This window comes from Penicillium antarcticum (assembly GCF_028974205.1).
Source record: "Penicillium antarcticum strain IBT 31339 chromosome Unknown utg000002l_segment0_segment0, whole genome shotgun sequence".
In the NCBI taxonomy this organism is placed as follows: Eukaryota; Fungi; Ascomycota; class Eurotiomycetes; order Eurotiales; family Aspergillaceae; genus Penicillium; species Penicillium antarcticum.
In genome coordinates, this window is record NW_026695300.1 from 305274 (window position 1) to 323110 (window position 17837).

General features: G+C 49.7%; 10 protein-coding genes across 10 annotated transcripts; 6 read left to right on the forward strand and 4 right to left on the reverse strand.

The window, feature by feature from the left end:
- Positions 1-100: 100 nt before the first annotated feature.
- N7508_001109 (uncharacterized protein) lies at positions 101-1365 on the reverse strand (the record flags this gene model as incomplete). The annotated part of the gene is made up of 3 exons (XM_058459175.1): positions 101-234; positions 318-945; positions 1135-1365. The coding sequence occupies 3 exons, from the start codon at positions 1363-1365 to the stop codon at positions 101-103; spliced, it is 993 nt and encodes a 330-aa protein (XP_058322707.1).
- A 1104-nt stretch (positions 1366-2469) lies between these two features.
- Positions 2470-3155, forward strand: N7508_001110 (Acyl-CoA dehydrogenase/oxidase; the record flags this gene model as incomplete). The annotated part of the gene is made up of 3 exons (XM_058459176.1): positions 2470-2694; positions 2766-2926; positions 2996-3155. The coding sequence occupies 3 exons, from the start codon at positions 2470-2472 to the stop codon at positions 3153-3155; spliced, it is 546 nt and encodes a 181-aa protein (XP_058322708.1).
- Positions 3156-3170: 15 nt separating this feature from the next.
- Positions 3171-3407, forward strand: N7508_001111 (uncharacterized protein; the record flags this gene model as incomplete). Its single annotated transcript, XM_058459177.1, has 2 exons — positions 3171-3316; positions 3344-3407. The coding sequence occupies 2 exons, from the start codon at positions 3171-3173 to the stop codon at positions 3405-3407; spliced, it is 210 nt and encodes a 69-aa protein (XP_058322709.1).
- A 1261-nt stretch (positions 3408-4668) lies between these two features.
- Positions 4669-5062, reverse strand: N7508_001112 (Peptidase A1; the record flags this gene model as incomplete). The annotated part of the gene is made up of 2 exons (XM_058459178.1): positions 4669-4995; positions 5021-5062. 2 exons carry the CDS (start codon positions 5060-5062, stop codon positions 4669-4671), a joined length of 369 nt encoding a protein of 122 aa, XP_058322710.1.
- Positions 5063-6704: 1642 nt separating this feature from the next.
- Positions 6705-7596, forward strand: N7508_001113 (uncharacterized protein; the record flags this gene model as incomplete). Its single annotated transcript, XM_058459179.1, has 2 exons — positions 6705-6852; positions 7118-7596. 2 exons carry the CDS (start codon positions 6705-6707, stop codon positions 7594-7596), a joined length of 627 nt encoding a protein of 208 aa, XP_058322711.1.
- A 132-nt stretch (positions 7597-7728) lies between these two features.
- On the forward strand, positions 7729-8208 carry N7508_001114 (uncharacterized protein; the record flags this gene model as incomplete). The annotated part of the gene is made up of 2 exons (XM_058459180.1): positions 7729-7977; positions 8053-8208. 2 exons carry the CDS (start codon positions 7729-7731, stop codon positions 8206-8208), a joined length of 405 nt encoding a protein of 134 aa, XP_058322712.1.
- A 1026-nt stretch (positions 8209-9234) lies between these two features.
- N7508_001115 (elongation factor 2) lies at positions 9235-12066 on the forward strand (the record flags this gene model as incomplete). The annotated part of the gene is made up of 5 exons (XM_058459181.1): positions 9235-9242; positions 9306-9321; positions 9447-9504; positions 9561-11992; positions 12049-12066. The coding sequence occupies 5 exons, from the start codon at positions 9235-9237 to the stop codon at positions 12064-12066; spliced, it is 2532 nt and encodes an 843-aa protein (XP_058322713.1).
- Positions 12067-12810: 744 nt separating this feature from the next.
- On the forward strand, positions 12811-15126 carry N7508_001116 (CCCH zinc finger and RRM domain protein; the record flags this gene model as incomplete). Its single annotated transcript, XM_058459182.1, has 5 exons — positions 12811-12875; positions 12935-13053; positions 13110-13724; positions 13772-14742; positions 14806-15126. The coding sequence occupies 5 exons, from the start codon at positions 12811-12813 to the stop codon at positions 15124-15126; spliced, it is 2091 nt and encodes a 696-aa protein (XP_058322714.1).
- Positions 15127-15333: 207 nt separating this feature from the next.
- Positions 15334-16068, reverse strand: N7508_001117 (putative lactoylglutathione lyase (Glo1); the record flags this gene model as incomplete). Its single annotated transcript, XM_058459183.1, has 2 exons — positions 15334-15372; positions 15433-16068. 2 exons carry the CDS (start codon positions 16066-16068, stop codon positions 15334-15336), a joined length of 675 nt encoding a protein of 224 aa, XP_058322715.1.
- Positions 16069-16557: 489 nt separating this feature from the next.
- On the reverse strand, positions 16558-17221 carry N7508_001118 (uncharacterized protein; the record flags this gene model as incomplete). Its single annotated transcript, XM_058459184.1, has 2 exons — positions 16558-16944; positions 17003-17221. 2 exons carry the CDS (start codon positions 17219-17221, stop codon positions 16558-16560), a joined length of 606 nt encoding a protein of 201 aa, XP_058322716.1.
- Positions 17222-17837: the final 616 nt, after the last annotated feature.

A 17837-nucleotide genomic window follows, 5' to 3' on the forward strand; every position in this document is an offset into this window, starting at 1 on the left:
TTGAAATTGTTCTTTGGTATGTTTTCGTTCCTTTTTTTTTTTCTTTGATGTTCTTGCGTGCAAATGAGCGGAGAGCAGAGGTTAAGAATATGGGAAATTGTCAGGAAGACAAAATGATGCTGGCTTCAGGGTGGACCTCGTAAGGTGGACCTAGCAAGTACACAAGGATGAGATGCGTGTCCAAGCTCGTGAAAAGCACCGCTTGAAACAAACACAGCCTTTGGGTTGTGCTGACTTTCGACCAAATGAATAGGTAGATTTAGAAGCCGGCGACAGGAACGGGGTCTTCCGGTAAAATCGATGATCAGTTGCCTCACAGTACGGCTGGATAGGCTGAACCCTGCGGATTGTAGAACTGAATGAAGATCGTGGCGAAGGATAGGGATTCGGAAACAGCGCGTAGGTGGCTCTGCGGTCGCGGCCTTCGAGCGACGGGTAGACCGACACTGGATGGTGCAGTGGCACCTTTGGTCCTACACGGCGAGTGTTGTGAAGATCTTGATCGATGGATACGACGGGAGACGCGCGAGAGAGTGGAGTCGTGACGTTTTGAAGGGGGGTACAAATTGGAGTACTCGAAGGGGATGGAGATGGGATGGCCAAAGTATCAACGACGGAATCTCCGAAGACGATCGGACTGTTGACGCTTTGGCTGGTGTCAGGCGTGGGAATGTTAGCGTTTGTAATGCTTTCAGCAAGTTCTGGTTGTTCCTCGTGCGCAATTGCTTGCTTTCCCTTAAAGGGGGTGGAAGCAGGAGGAAGAGGGAATGAAGAAATCAAGTTGCCAACAGTGTCAACGCTGGGTAAGGTCCTTGGCGGGGATTCCTGTCGGTATCCTGAGGGTCCAGGAATAATGGGGATATTATTGCCCTGTGTGTTCTCACCTCTGTCACTATCATAAACGGACGAACCGGGTGGTTCGTTGGATCCAGGGCGGCGGATGTCCTATGGTAGTTCAAGATGTCCGCGTAAATTAGAGAGTAGCGTAATTGACTCCTGTGAGATCAACGAAACCCATTCGTCTCCGTAATGAGGCAAATCTCCTGGTACCGGGAGGTTGGTTGCGGGGTGTTGCACGCGATCACTGTGAGGTCGATGTTAGCCGAGTGCCAACAAGAGCGCGCGGGAAATTACTTGCCTGGTAGGAATTGGAGCAAGTCTCTGAGATAGTATGACAGCATTCAGTCGAGCAGAGGCCCTGTTGCTAGGGTTGGGATCGTGTGTAGCGTTCAGATCAAGATCGGTACCAGAGAGTTCTGGAAATGGATCCTCTGGGGCAAAGAGACGGCGCAGAAACTCGTGGTCACTATAGGGGACCCCGAGATCATCGAGCACGTCTTGGGCACTGCGAGCCTTGTCAGCCATTGTCGCGATTGGGGTTTCAAAGATTGGGAAATGTGGTTGAATCCGGAAGAGCACATATCGTAAATAACAGAGGACTCGCGAGGAAATAAGATCCTCGGCGTTGTGGGGTAAGCGCGGCGAGACAACATACCTCAAATTTGCCGCTTGCTACTGACTGAATAAAGTCACCACTTGGGAGATTGAAGATAATCAGACAAGTTGTCTATTGCTGAAGATGTGGAGATAATATCTAGTCACGTGCAGATAGATGTTATCGCACGTTATCGTCTTATCGTCTTATCGCGCACATCCGCCTGTGTATATGCCTCACGGCTATTGGTCGCAGCATTAATGGCTTCATAATCCATTCATCCGATCTTTTACCTGACCAACAATATCTTACACCTAAATTATCACTCACATGCAACACTTGCCAAGGTACAGAATATGTACGAAGATGGCGAACTTTTTCAGTCAGCCCGTCTTCCTGAACCCCTACTTGTCAAACGATGGTCAGCAATGGCCCAGCTGAGCTACTCCGGGAGAAAGGGGGACCACCTGTCATCTGTACAGAGTATGGACTTTGTCAATCGATGTCACCTATTGGATTTCCTCGCAAATTTGGGATTGCAGGTGACGTGGATGAGGCTGAGTGTGGGCTCGGCTACTTTGCCCCATTACAGTGAGTATAGGTCTGCTATACAGTGGAGCTGTATAGAAGGTTCAATTCTTGATGGGGGCATTGGGGACATCCGGTGAACAGCTCCAAGATCTATCAATTGCCGAACCACATTGTTAGATGATCTCCTTTTGAAATGTAGGGATTATGCTTGGCCAGATGTTCGATAGATGATTTCCGGCCCTCTATGCAATCAATATGTCAGTTGTAAGTTGCACAAATGGGGCCCCCATCATGGCGTGGCAGTTCATTCATATCAGACCGCTGATCTGGCACCTTTTAGGTCTTCATGTCATAACCCACATTCAATTTCAGCAGGCCGCACAATAAGATAGCACGATTGAGGCTTTTCATCCGGTGGGTCCAGGTTCGGTAAATATTTACTTTCAGTAGCGTAGGAATTGACTCTCGAAAAGACATAAATCAGCACTCGTCCTGCATTTTCTATGTCTGTTCCCTATAAGTACCCGTTATCACGCACTACTGCCCAATTTAGAAAGCACATTACAAGAGCAGCTCTTGCTGTCGCAACATCCATGTCCTCGCTGGGACAGACTGGTACGATCAACATTGTTCAAGCCTGCCTCCGTTCTTTCACCATGCAAGAGTCAACGCCATTGACTTATCAGAGGTCCAAGGCTTTCTGTAATGCATATGGTACACCGCCCTGTGTTCCCATTTTGTCTGTCTACTAACGCGAGAAGGCTTGACCGCCAAAGATATTTACAGATTTACTCCGAAGTTTTGGAAGATGCACCGGGAGGCCTTGGTAGCACTGGATGGTGGGGCGTTCACCCTTTTTGTCATTCAGTGTAATCCTTTTGCCAGCACGTTGGCCCCATTTGCAATGAAGCGGCCAGAACTTCAGCCAGTTCTGCAGGCCGCCTTGGGCTTCAATGTCTCGTAAGCAACCCCTTTTTTTCTATTTCCCGGTTTTATTTTGTGTATGATCTGACAATATTTCATATGCAGAGCACAATTTGTGTTGACTGAAGTTAACCATGGCTTGGATGCTCGCAGCGTACAAACCACTGCAATATTGTGTGAAATGGAGAGTTTAATCTCTATACTCCTACCTCAAACGATGCAAAGTAAGATGTGGAAATCCAATACTAGTTTGAATCATGACTGACAAAAGCTTAGGGTGATGCCGCCAACCACCCTTAGAGGCGGTTTACCAGTCGTTACAATTGTAATGGCCCGTATGGTAGATGGCACAAAGGACCATGGAGTTAGACCGTTCCTAGGCCAGCTTGGCAATGGAAACAAAATTTGCAAAGGCGTCGAATCGACGTAGGTTCATGAACATGTCTCATTCAGGTCCGGACCTAATCACACCAAGAGTCCTGCCTGGATGTTCGCCTACCAAAGTCCTCCCTACTAGGCCGCGCTGCAGAATCAGACAATGATCGAGACAACTTCATTCAACAATTCACCGGGTAGCAGTGGGACCTCTCTTCTTCACGGCTGCAGTTATCCCAGCATTAAAACTTGCAACCTTCAATGCCACACGATTCAGTCAGCAAAGGCCTGTAAGTGGTCATGATGGAAAGCCAACGGCTGTCATCGAGTTCCGAACACAATGCCTGCCGATAATTCATGCTATTTCTCAATACAATGTGCTAGAGCCATTCATGGTCTCTTCAGCGATGGCTTTCCGTCATATCAGTACCGATCCTCGGATACGCCACTGTATAGCTATCACTTTCAAAGCGATAGCATTGGCGCATTTCGAAAAGAGTATTAAGGCTCTCAATCAGAACTGTGGATGGCCGGGACACTTTGGGCTTAATGAAATCCTTCAAGTTGAGGTAAGTCAATCTTGTTCATCCTTGTAAAGCATGGACGTTCTCTGACCATCCTTTCAAGCTGGAAACTCGTGGTGTCTCAAATACAGAAGGCAACATCCGCGTCCTTTCTATTTGTAAGTACTTCGAATATCTTAAGGAATGCAAGACTAACATTATGAGAAAGGCTTCGCATCCGAGCTCTTGATCGGCCGGTACCATATGCCACCAACAAAATAGCCCTGCTCTCTGAAGCTAGAGAAATTCCCCAAAGATCAGCCAAGGGCGTCCACCGAAGCAAGGACTTCAATCGGGACTTCCTCCATTTGGCACTTCCATTGGCCGAGGCCATTGGGCACCGTATGGCCTTGCTTGCCGCAATCGAAGCCGAAATTAATCCCAAACTGATTGCTTCTTACAAAAGTTGCGCCATCAAATAACTCTCTCCTTGGTCGAACAGGGAGGAGTCAATAGAGCCGTCCAGCGCGAAATAGAGGCTGAGGCGGCAGATGCTTTGCTTCCACAATTGGACGAACTTGTCACTGGCTCCGGTATGCAGGAAGGAGTATCGCAATGCGCCTATAGCTTCAAAAACTTTGTGGGATGAGTTTGTTACTGGAAGTCTTCACTGGGGATGATCCTGCTGACTTATTCCATTGGTCTGATTCGGTCTCTGTCCATCTACGACCTTGACTTGATGTGGTCAGTCCAGATCTTTCGGCTCACGTATCCTCTGAGGTTGTTCAGATGGCTTGATTTGGAATCATGGAGTGTTCATGAATGATCCTTAGAACATAGTCTTCCAACAAAGCCGAGTATTATTTATAGTATACAGCACATATCATCGTATCCTAAACGTCAACAGAAGAAAGCCCATATAACAAAAATAGCAAAGGACAAACGAAGACCGGCACCGTCACCAATTTGTGCGCCGACTGATTTCTTGTATTCTCCTTCGTCATCCTCATCGGTCCCCTCTTTCTCTGATATAGCGAGGGTAACCCTACAATTTCCAGTCGTGATATCCAACTCATCACCATCGGATTGTCCCTTTTTTGCAGCCAGAGAGACTTGCTCATTTTCAATATGATGGATAGTGTAGACCTCATTGCCGGTCGCACTTAAAGTGACATCCAAGGTATGTGGGGGCGCTTCCAATGAGACATTAGGCTGAAAGACATCGGACTAAAAAGAAAAAATTAGTAAACACGAACTCGAAGGCAGTAAACAGTAAATCATACATCAGTGCCATATTGAAGACCCAAAACATCCCAGAGTGACCGAAAGTGACTCTCTGCAGATTGCAAAACCCCCCTATATTCAACTCGAAGCCCAACCTCAGCAGGCGTTTCCCTCTCTTGAACCAACGCATGTATCGCAGATGCGCCCACCAAAGCCAAGAACCACGACCCACCACGCATATCGATCGGCCGTTAAAGTGGGTGCGAGATCGAATTTTGCATGGCAGACACCGATGATTTTATTCAATCTTACGGGGGCGAAGCATTTTCCACGTAAATTGACGCTAAATTAGTTCGCTGGTCGGCAAAGTGTATTCTGGTCTTAGTTAGGGGATTTGTTCGGGCGGTATTGGTCTCGCTTATTCTTTGAGGCTTTTGTTAGCGGGTGGCGCGCTCTAGTCTTGCAGGGTGCAGGGTTCAAAAATAGACTGTTAACAATTGCTTGGTTTATGCGGAGAGGCACGAGCTGGTTGTCTTGGTAAATGTCGATCAATTTAAGGCTTAAATTTGCCTGGTTTAATTGGGCGTGGGGGTTCATTGTGCATTATAGTCTCACCACAGTAGAATACGTACAACAAGGCTTATAAATTCTTTCAAATCTCCGCCTTAAGAAGCTCCACTTGGTTGGCCCGTGGGACTTGAAAACGGGTAGAAAGAGACCAAAAAAATAGGCCAAAATGCGGCAAAAATATTACATGAGATGGTACTCTCGCTTCGAGGCTTTCGTGCAAAAGCTGTCTCATAGTTTGAAGCACTGTGTATACATCTATGGTCTCTATTTATTTGCGCCTTACATACCTCTTCGTCATACAAAATGGTTTCGGGAGGGGCCGTGAGCCGCACTCGGAACCAAAGACTTTATTAGATTGACTTCGCAATCGAAGGAGCGTCAGACTGTGCCTTTTCGAGGAGGTATATTAAGCTTCAGTGGCATATCATCGGCAGGTAGTGGATGTGATTGAAATGGCCGACACCATGTCGTCGCCGAAGAAGATTGACTCTTTCGGATATACATAGCACTCACTGAGCCCTAAACATGTCTGAGTAGGAAGTGATTATTCTTTGGTGATGCCGCAAAGAGACACAACCCAGGATAGCACCCGAGTAGAAGAGACCAATTATTTGACCGAATAATCGGGTAGCTTTATCTCATAGCGCGCCAGCAACTAAAAGCTTTTCCATAGGGTTGTGTTTTGAGTTTTTGAGACCAAAACGGCTACAAGTACTACAACCAGCGCTGTCATTGAACCAGTAGTACTGCAAGAATTTGATGGCTGATTAACAGCTAGAGTAAAAATTGCCAAAAATGGTGTAACAAGAGGAAGAAATTGGAGAGATTACGGTTAAAGCTGTAGGAATGAGGAGCTCTTTTTGGGCAGAATACACGTTAAACCTGTCAACACTGGCTTGTTTTCGTGTCGAGACAAACGTAGGGCCGAGTCGAAAGATGACGTTCTACGTTTGTCTCGTTTTACTCTTTGCGTTGATGTTACCTCATTGGGACAAGAGGTGGTCTCTCTTCTAGCTCCTACGCTCGCATCATCTTGACCTACTCATCTTCACAAATCACCGACTTCACCTTGAGATCGAGGTCTGCTTCTTGACCGACCGCAAGCCTGCAGCCATCCTGTTTCGATCTGCCAAACTTTCAAAATGACATTCACCACCCTACCCCTGGAGGTCAAACTCCTGATCATCGCAAAGTTCGCGGGTGATCATCTGACACCGGGCAGACTGGGTTCCTGCAACAAAGAGCTCGCCAACCTTGGGAATCAAAGAAGACGTGATAAACTGTCGCATTGTAAGTTATCCCGGGATTTGAAATATTCCGAGACTCTCTGACATCCAGAAAGCTGTCAGTTCACTACGACAATTCTTCGCTTTCCCGGGCTTGCGAAATATGTGCGCATTCTCGACCTGAGTGATTTGAATCTGCTGTGCGGTGTTAATGGACATATCGTGGCCAGAGACCAGGAATTGCCCCCTGGAAACCGGCATCAGTCTTCAGGACCGCAATCTGGTTTGCAAAGCCATTCGTAACCTTTTGATCTCCCAGACAAATAGAGTCCGGTTGCAGTCTGCTCTTCAATTCTACTGGCTACGCTTGGATATCGTGCTGGTGATTCTGCTAACATCCCTCCCTTTCCTGGAGAGCCTCGAGATCGGTCTTGGACATGGAAATTACACTGGTTTCGATAATGACTTTTTGGTTGATGACTTGGTGCAAGATATCTTGTGCAAAATTCCAAGTGGAACAGTCTTGATTGACTCAAAGCCTGTCCTTCAACGGTTGACTCATTTGAAAATCGAATGCCGCGACTCTTCCGCCGGCGACCCCCTTCCTCTTATGAGCTGGCTGCAGTTACCCTCGCTGACACACTTCTTTGGCTCAAAATGGGGCAGTCACAACCTCGAAGAGAATGATATCAAAAATCTACCTAACAGATTCTCGCCATCAATCATTCACCGGGAATTCCGCGATTACGCACTCACTGCTCCCTATCTCCATCGCCTCCTGACGGATGTGAATTCCTCGAGACCTTGATCTATCAGTGTGGATGGTCCTGGGACATATCGAATGACAAGCGCGATTATGGATCAAGCGATGGAGAGAATGCGGGGCAGAGTGGAGTAGACATTAGACAAGGCGTGGGACAGACTGGAGCAAACTTTGACGATGATGAGGAAGAAGAACCCCAAGATTCCCCTGCATGACCGTCTATTCAAATCACTTGATCATCTATCCATCACAAGCCTACAGAACCAGACTGAGCTGCGCAACTTGATCCCTGTCCTCCGCGAGCTACTTCGACACCGACAGAAGAGCCTTCCAGACCTCCAAGAGCTCAGACTCGAAGCTCCCACCGAAGGAGATCCAACCGTATTCGGAATGCCGTGGCTACAACAGGAGGCAGACCATGCCTTGGTGCAACTTCGCATCATTGACACTTCCCCTCTGCTGCCAGTGTCATAGCTGTGTCCGTTGCTGAATGTGCCCCAGCCCGAGGGGGTGGCAGGCGACTTGGGCATGAATGGCGAGTTCAAGTGGGGACATCGATTCTGGCAAGCTCCCCGGCTCCACACTTTGCAGAAAGGCATTTCCCCACGCCACGAGGAGGATACCACTATGGAGACCAAGGATGAGAACCAAGATTGAGCGAGGAACACGATCTAGAAAATCCAATGTAAGACTAGAAACGGGGCCATTTGATTGTTGGTGTGTCAAATTTGAATTAGCTTGAATCAGTTCACAGTGATCGTCAGATACTCCGTGGCAAAATACATGACTGATGCATGTATTCCGACATCGAGTCGTTGAGTACTTGACCTGAGAGGAAGTTGTGTTTTATCAAGGGTCCAGCAGCCTGGGGAATTTGATCATGACCAGGAGGTAGGTGGCCAACCAATGCCCTGTGCGGAGCAAAGGTACCTCAAGAGAGAAGCAAGCAATGAGGTGTCCAAGCAGAGGTCCTCTCTGGTCATCACTATCAGGGCCCTGGTATGAAATGGTTTAATTTGCATGGGCGCCTGAGGCTACAATGCTTTTGTTTGTATTGTTTTCTCTTCTGCCTGGTCTGCAAGGCAGATGTTGATTAATAATGCAGTTTCGTAACTGCGACATGACTAAGCCATTACCCCTCCACCCGCCACCACGAGGGGGTTTTGGGTATCGAGTCAGTCGGAAGGTTTATGCTGGTGGCATGTTGTGATTGATTGGTGAATTGACTATCGAGAGAGCCACGGGAACTTCGTATTTATAGCTATCAACTTACAATAAGAGAGCTTGTACTCACACTATGCGTCACCGGAGTACCACGGAAAGCAACGTATATTGAGTCAAGGGCATAAGCATCACACAGAATAGGATTTGAAATCAAGTAGAATACAGCTAAATAGAGAGCTAGTCATATTCCAATCAATACCAGACAACTATAGAGTGAGAGATAAAAAAGTCAGTGACCCAAACGCACAAAACCGGCAAAAAGTCCCCACTTTCGCTTTCTTTTTTTTCTCTCCCACTTTTCCCCCTCCTCCTCTTCCTCTTTCCCCTCTCATCCCTCTCCCAAGGAGCAGTTGCACATAGAAGTTTTTGATCTGATCGAGAGCTCTCGGTCCTGGTCATCTGTGTGCTCTTCTTCTTTCTACTTTTTTAAAAAGTTTTTTTTGAAGATCAACCGCCAACATGGTTAAGTAAGTGCTCCAGCTCATCAGCTCTCAGTATCATGATCATGATGCTAACATTTTTTCTCACAGCTTCACTATCGAAGAGGTTCGTGCTTGAAAAGGATCATCGAAGGATGGCAGATTAAGATGCCCTTGCAGGCGTCGAATCTCGCCATCTGAGATGTTGCTTGATTTTTCCCCCCAGCCTCACTAAAACTAATATGAAAACAGATCCGGTCTCTGATGGACCGCCGGGCTAACATCCGGAACATGTCCGTCATTGCTCACGGTAAGCTTGTCTGGATGATCTCGAAATTTGATCGATGCTGACTTGTCTCTGTGTAGTCGATCACGGAAAGTCCACCCTCTCCGACTCCCTGGTCCAGCGTGCCGGTATTATCTCCGCTGCCAAGGCTGGTGAGGCCCGTTTCATGGACACCCGTCCCGACGAGCAGGACCGTTGCATTACCATCAAGTCCACTGCCATCTCCCTGTACGCCAAGTTCGCCGATGAGGAGGACCTCAAGGAGATCCCCCAGGCTGTTGACGGTAACGAGTTCCTGATTAACTTGATCGATTCCCCCGGTCACGTTGATTTCTCGTCTGAGGTCACTGCCGCTCTCCGTGTCACTGACGGTGCCCTTGTCGTTGTCGACTGTGTCTCCGGTGTCTGTGTCCAGACCGAGACTGTCCTGCGTCAGGCTCTGACCGAGCGTATCAAGCCCGTTCTGGTCATCAACAAGGTTGACCGTGCTCTTCTCGAGCTCCAGGTCTCCAAGGAGGATCTCTACCAGTCCTTCTCCCGTACCATCGAGTCCGTCAACGTCATCATCTCCACCTACTTCGACAAGGCTCTCGGTGACGTCCAGGTCTACGCCGAGAAGGGTACCATCGCTTTCGGTTCCGGTCTCCACGGCTGGGCTTTCACCGTCCGCCAGTTCGCCGTCAAGTACGCCAAGAAGTTCGGTGTTGACCGCAAGAAGATGCTCGAGCGTCTGTGGGGCGACAACTACTTCAACCCCAAGACCAAGAAGTGGACCAACAAGGGTGAGCACGAGGGCAAGCCCCTTGAGCGTGCCTTCAACCAGTTCATTCTGGACCCCATCTTCAAGATCTTCGCCGCTGTCAACCACAACAAGCGTGACGAGATCTTCACCCTCCTCGAGAAGCTCGAGGTTACCCTCGCCAACGACGAGAAGGACCTCGAGGGCAAGGCCCTCCTCAAGCTCATCATGCGCAAGTTCCTGCCTGCCGCTGATGCCCTTCTGGAGATGATCTGTATCCACCTGCCCTCTCCCGTCACTGCCCAGAAGTACCGTGCCGAGACTCTTTACGAGGGTCCCCAGGACGACCGTGCCTGCATTGGTATCCGTGACTGTGACCCCACTGCTCCTCTGATGCTTTACGTCTCCAAGATGGTTCCCACCTCCGATAAGGGTCGTTTCTACGCCTTCGGTCGTGTCTACTCCGGTACCGTCAAGTCTGGTATCAAGGTCCGCATCCAGGGTCCCAACTACGTCCCCGGAAAGAAGGAGGATCTCTTCATCAAGGCCATCCAGCGTACCATTCTCATGATGGGTCGCTTCGTTGAGCCCATTGAGGATGTTCCCGCCGGTAACATCGTCGGTCTGGTCGGTGTTGACCAGTTCTTGCTCAAGTCTGGTACCCTTACCACCGATGAGACCGCCCACAACCTCAAGGTCATGAAGTTCTCCGTCTCTCCCGTTGTGCAGCGCTCCGTTGAGGTCAAGAACGCCCAGGATCTGCCCAAGCTTGTCGAGGGTCTTAAGCGTCTCTCCAAGTCCGACCCCTGTGTTCTGACTTTCATCTCCGAGTCCGGTGAGCACGTCGTTGCCGGTGCCGGTGAGCTGCACCTCGAGATTTGTCTTAAGGATCTCGAGGAGGACCACGCTGGTGTTCCTCTCCGTATCTCCGACCCCGTCGTTCCTTACCGTGAGACCGTCACTGCCGAGTCCAGCATGACTGCTCTGTCTAAGTCGCCCAACAAGCACAACCGTCTGTACCTCACCGCTCAGCCCCTTGACGAGGAGGTCTCCCAGGCCATCGAGTCTGGCAAGATCTCTCCCCGTGACGATTTCAAGGCCCGTGCCCGTGTCCTTGCTGACGAGTACGGCTGGGATGTCACCGATGCCCGTAAGATTTGGTGCTTCGGTCCCGACACCAACGGTGCCAACCTGCTGGTTGACCAGACCAAGGCTGTTCAGTACCTGAACGAAATCAAGGACTCCGTCATCTCCGGATTCCAGTGGGCCACCCGCGAAGGTCCCGTCGCTGAGGAGCCCATGCGTTCCGTCCGCTTCAACGTCCTTGATGTCACCCTCCACGCTGATGCCATTCACCGTGGTGGTGGTCAGATCATCCCCACCGCTCGTCGTGTCCTGTACGCCGCTACCATGCTGGCTGACCCCGGTCTCCTCGAGCCCATCTTCAACGTTGAGATCCAGGTTCCCGAGCAGGCTATGGGTGGTATCTACGGTGTCCTCACCCGCCGTCGTGGTCACGTCTACACTGAGGAGCAGCGCCCCGGTACTCCTCTGTTCAACGTCCGCGCTTACCTGCCCGTCAACGAGTCTTTCGGTTTCTCCGCCGATCTGCGCTCCGCCACCGGTGGCCAGGCCTTCCCCCAGTCCGTTTTCGATCACTGGGCCATCCTGTCTGGCGGTTCTCCTCTGGACCCCACCACCAAGCCCGGTCAGATCGTCACCGAGATGCGCAAGCGCAAGGGTCTCAAGGAGGTCGTCCCCGGCTACGAAAACGTAAGTTCATATCTTTCTGATCTGTCACTATTACAGTTGCTAACATTCTTCTACAGTACTACGACAAGCTGTAAAAATGGTCACGGACAACCAGAATTGCGTCTCTGCCAGTCATTCGTGGAAACCTTTATGAGAATGATGAATTCAATACAATTTCTCCAGTTCAACAAAATTTTACCCATCGTTCTATGTTACTTGCTTCGACCGTCGCATCTAGAAGTTTTACCTCGAGCTGCCACTCTCGAGTGTCTGACTTTTGTTACTTTGCTTTTTGTGCTTTTGGATGATGTTTTGCCTTATTTGCCGGGTCTAGCTGCCAGTTTCTCTACGAAAATAAATTGGTATGCTAGACACGGTTTCTTCGTAGTATTCGCCATCGTAGTAGTGCAGTTGCAGTTGCAGTAGTAGTGAAGGGAAGTAGAAAAAATCGACTAGTAAATGTGAAGCTGCGCCCGATGGTAATTCGTGCAGTGCATGGACTTCCTTGGCTTGGAAGCTCGAGGTCTTTCCATGATACCCATCACGTGATGATACCCGCGCGCGTTTTCAAGTCCGCTTTGCGCGCGGCGATATCTTCACATCACCACTTCCCTTATGGCTGGGGGTAACTACTGACAAATCAGAATCATATTTGGTCGAAACCTGCTTGATATTGTGAATTGTCCGATTCATATTCAGCTAGGACAGACCCTGCGCACAAAGATATCGCCCGAAACCCGGTTTGGGAGACCGGATCCTTGCATTCACCTTCGCGTGGATATTTCTCTCTACGCAATTCCAAATTCACATCTCAGAGTATCCCGAAAATTACAGTCACAATGCAGTTTACCGACGAAGAAGCCACTGGAGTGAAGCAGTGGGTGGTGAAGAAACTGGAGGATATGTGAGAAATTCCAATTCTTTGACAGAAAGCACCAATTAATACGTGACATGTTCCTCTAGCTCCGATGCCGACTCCGATGTACTTGCAGACTACGTCCTCGCGCTGATCAGATCTGACGCGCCAGATGACGAGATTAAAAACACCTCAGTGGAAAATCTGGAGGATTTCCTGCGCGAGCGTACGTGCCATATCTCGATCGCATTGGTCCTACTGAAGTAACTGACCCTGTTCCAGACACCAAGCCCTTTGTCGAGGACCTCTTCTCAACCTTCGGTCCAAAGGCACCTGCCCCTCCTGAATCGCAGCCTCAGATCCAGCCCCAGCAGGCGTATGCCGCATCCCAATCGCAAGCCCCAGTCAACATACCGACGGGCCCCAGAAACGATGCCCCTGTGAACCGGAAACGGACATTCGGGGAGGGTTTCCAGGGCGAGCCAGAGCGCGATGATGGAATGATGCAGAACCGCGCGATGAAAACTCCGCGACGTGGGGGACGCGGCGGCGGCCGTGGCGATTTCATGGGCCGTGGAATGCAACCCGGACAACAATTCCCCCAGCAGCAACAGCAGCCGGCTGGGTTCCCTATGATGCCGGGGATGCCAGGCATGCCGCAGTTCGACCCGAACGACCCCATGGCTGCTATGATGGCCATGCAGGGAATGGGATTCCCCCAGATGCCGGGTATGCCCGGTATTCCCGGTATGCCCGGTCTGCCCGGTGCACCTGGCCAGCCTGGTGGTGAGCAGATGCCCAAGAGTAACGAGCGCTGTCCGATGTATGACACACAGGGTATCTGCTACCTTGGGAACAACTGTTTCTACCAGCACGGCGATGGTGCAAAGGATGATGGTAAGTGGCTATCTATATGCTGAATTGGCTTGTGCTAATTGCTGCAGAATATGACCCCAAGACTGCTGGTTACAACGGACGAGGCGGCGGTCATCCTCGTGGTGACCGCGGTCGTGGCCGTGGCCGTGGTGGATATGGTCGACGAGGAAACGGCCGGTCCGATTTCTCGTCCGCAGGCCCTAACGAGGACCAGTCAGTTACAACCATTGTGGTTGAGCAGATTCCCGAGGAGAAATTCAATGAAGAATCTGTACGCGAATTCTTCTCTGAATTCGGTAACATCGCCGAGGTTTCATTGCAGCCCTACAAAAAGCTGGCTTTGGTCAAGTACGATAGCTTTGCCGAAGCCAAGGCCGCCTGGTCGAGTCCCAAGGTCATTTTCGACAACCGTTTCGTGAAGGTTTATTGGTATAAACCTAGCCGGGAGGAGAACCACGCACAGTCCGAGGCACCCGCATTTAACCCAGAAGAATTCGAAAAGCAACAAGAAGAAGCCCAACGGGCCCATGAGGAGAAAATGAAGAAACGTCATGAGACTGAGGCAGCCAAGCAGGCTCTCGAGCGTCAACGCGACGAACTCCTCAAGAAACAGCAAGATGAGAGGGCGCGCCTCATGCAGCGCCTTGGAGGCTCCGCAGATACCAGCAATGACGGCAACGCTATGGACACAGGCAGCGAGCCCGCAGAAGAGAATGTGAGCGACGAGACAAAGCAGTTGCGCGCTCAATTGGCTGCCCTTGAGGCCGAGGCGAAGAGTCTGGGTCTCGACCCGGAGGCTGATCCTTCAAGCGGAGGCCGCGGTGGCTACCGTGGTCGTGGAGGATACCGCGGCCGAGGCACATACCGCGGACGTGGTGGGTATGATCCTTCGTCCCGCGGAGGATACCGTGGGCGTGGTGGATTTGGAGCTCGCGGACGAGGAGGTGTTCTTCGTTTGGATAATCGACCTCGCCGCGTTGCTGTGTCAGGCGTGGAGCTGAACTCTGATAAGGACGAGGCACTGCGCCAGCACCTGATGGTAAGTGATATAATATGCACCAGCTCCAACGTTATTCCCACAAAAAGTACTAACATAACCTAGGGCATCGGCGAATACGAATCCATCGAAAGAAACCCAGAGCAACCCAACTCCGTCGTGGTAGCCTTCAAAGAACGCTTCCAAGCCGAAAAACTCATGTTCTCTCCCTGGAACATCCCATCCGTCGGCGAGGTCCAGCTAACTTGGATGCCCAACCCACCCATCACTTTCCCACCCGCTGGATCAGGGGAGTCCAATGGTCCAGGTGGGTTTGACCACACCGAACCCGAAGACACACCCATGTCGTCAGCGCCACCGCCGAACGCTGCACCCCCACGGGATATGGATTACGATGTTGCTGAGGACGATAGCTGGGGCGCGTAGTAGAAAGACTTGAATGATTCATGTTCACTGCAGATTTACTCGTTGCTCCTCTTGCTCATATCTTCTACCATGTACTATCACGCGTGTGTATAGGTTGCATTCAGCTTATTCTATGGATACGAGATCATTCCGGATTCAATTCAGTGAATATAAAGGTTAAAAGCAGAATGCACAGCTGTTGAATCAAAGTATACCATTTCAAATACTTCAAATACTCTGAGGGATCAACTCAACCGTATACCCATCCTATAGAAGTCAGTGCCAAGTAACCGGCCATAGTGTCTAGAGTATATGCCTTGAACTCACCGGATCAGAAACCATAGCAAACTTCTCAAAAAACCATGCATAATTCTCATGAATCTCACCACGTCCAATCCCCCGCTCAGCTTCCCACTCCGAAAGCGGCACAGTTTCTCTCGATGAAACACCCACATCCTTCAGGATAGTCACACCACCCTCCCTCAACCTCGCCACAGCAGCAGAAACGTCCGGAACCGTAAAGCCCAGATGGGCGAATCCAAGGTGGGGAGGTGTATTCCCAGTCGATACACCCACATCATCACCATCAGCACCAGAACTCTGGTTCTGGTTCTCACTCCTGTGCACATGATACAGTTCCAATAACCCAGATGTGGTAGTCATGTTGGGAATCTCGGATGTTTTGGTGGCCCAGGAGTCCAATTCTTCGGCGGTGTCGATGTCAGGTGGTGGGTGGCCTAGGTAGTAGATTGTGAAGGGGCCCGCGTTCATGGTGAAGATTATGCGCATTCCTAAGAGGTTGATGTAGAAGTTAAGGGATGTTGTTGGGTTTGTTATGCGGATTGCCAGGTGGTTTAGTTTATAGGACTTTGTTGTTGTGCTTGGAGATGGGTTTATGTTGGGGGATGGGTTGAAGTGGCCGACTTCTTGGGGTGGGACCTGTGGGAGGGTGTTTGATGGCATCTTTGCTTGGATTTCTGATTGATTGGTGAATTGGAAACTGTTGTGTGTAGGTGAGTTTGTTGATGTTGGGGGATTGGAGTGAGGGGTTGATAGGTGGGACTATGGGGATTGAGGGTTGGAGATGGATCCCAAGGCTGATATACAACTACAGAAGATTTATTACACATGAAAATATACAGAGGATATAAGGTACTTGATTGAGCTAGCACAGATATTCGACCCTAAATCCCATCCTTGGTCACTTGCAAATATCGGTATGGAGAAAGCAATAACAGTCGTTGGCAGGGGTTTAAACACCTATGGGGAGGGTATCTGTGCCGACGTTTTGTCTTTTCCAGCAGATGTAAGATTCGAGACATCTTGTAGCTGCCTCTGTGGAGTCAGATATTGCTTTGCATGGTAAACCTTTTGCGAATCCAGTGTCTTGGTGTCGGCCCATTCAGACCTCACCCAAGGCTGCACATGCCAGTCGATCCAGTCCCTGAATTCTCATATCAGTCCGCCATCAACCCATCTTGAAACGGGTGAGATGTCTTTTGGTACATTAGGGGAGTAGGTATCGCCGAAGTCCAGGAAAACAAGCTGGGTTGGGTCTTCATCATCGGTCATCATGACGTTGCGGGGAGCCAGATTGGTGAGTCCAACGCTTCGTGCGTAGAAGCGAGTTTCAATCTTGATGATTTGCTTTATGATTTTCTGCCGAGTTTTTGTTGAATAGAGGTCTGGGTAGTCTTGTTGCATTGAAGTACCGGGTACAAGCTCGATGAGGATAAGACGAACATCGCGGCTTGAGTCTTTCTGTTCCGGGACAGGGATTGACCTTGAAAATGATCCGTAGAGCTTGGGGATATGTGTGCCTTGGAACTCGTGTAGTATCTGATATGTTGCAGCTTCAGTGGGTGTAGTGCTTGTCCATGAGGAGAATGGGATTGACTACATCGTCTTCCGTGTCGACGAAGAGAGGATCAAACACTTTGGCGACCAGTGTTTCACCGGGGTTGAAGAGTCCAGGGGGAGCTTCTGGTATGGCTTTGCAAACTTGAACGATAATGAGCGGGTTGGGCTTATCCGTAACTTGCAGCAGCTCCATAATCTCCAGCTCAACTTCGAAGGAACCATCATGGCCTGCGAGCGGAGGGGTTTCTAGGCACATTTGGAGCAAGCCAAGACAGATTTGCTTTTCCTTCTCGGGTGGTCCCATTCAAGCAACATTGGAAGGTAACTGGCGTGGGCGGTGGAGGGATATGAGAGCGAGCAGTGAACTTCTGGCCGAGTGCGTATGTGGCGTAGCTCATTATGATGGCGAATATAGCTGACGACGGAGTGTGCGTGGACGGGAGATTGAGGATGAATCAATTACAAGGAGGAAAGAATTATATTGAGGATGATCCTATTGTCGGAAGACAAGGATGTAGTGATTGTTAGAAGGAGACCCTCGGGGAAGGAATAGGAAGGAGACAGCCTTGAGTGAGGATGAAGTGAACAAGGAAACCTTGTAAGCATTCAATTGAGTGATTGTGAGAAGCATTGTAGTAAGCCTTAAATGAAGGAAAATGCGATTGTTAAGAGTATTATTATAAGGATTATAGTGAACCTTCAATTTAGCACGAAGTGATTGTAAGAAGGACTATAGTAGGCCTTCAATTGAGAGTGAAGTGATTGAAGGAAACATTGTAGTAAGCCTTATATTGGAGGCTAGCTCAATGTAGAGACAATTGTGCTTAGACTCAAATTTAGCAATAAGTAGATAAGAAATAGGTGAAAAAGAA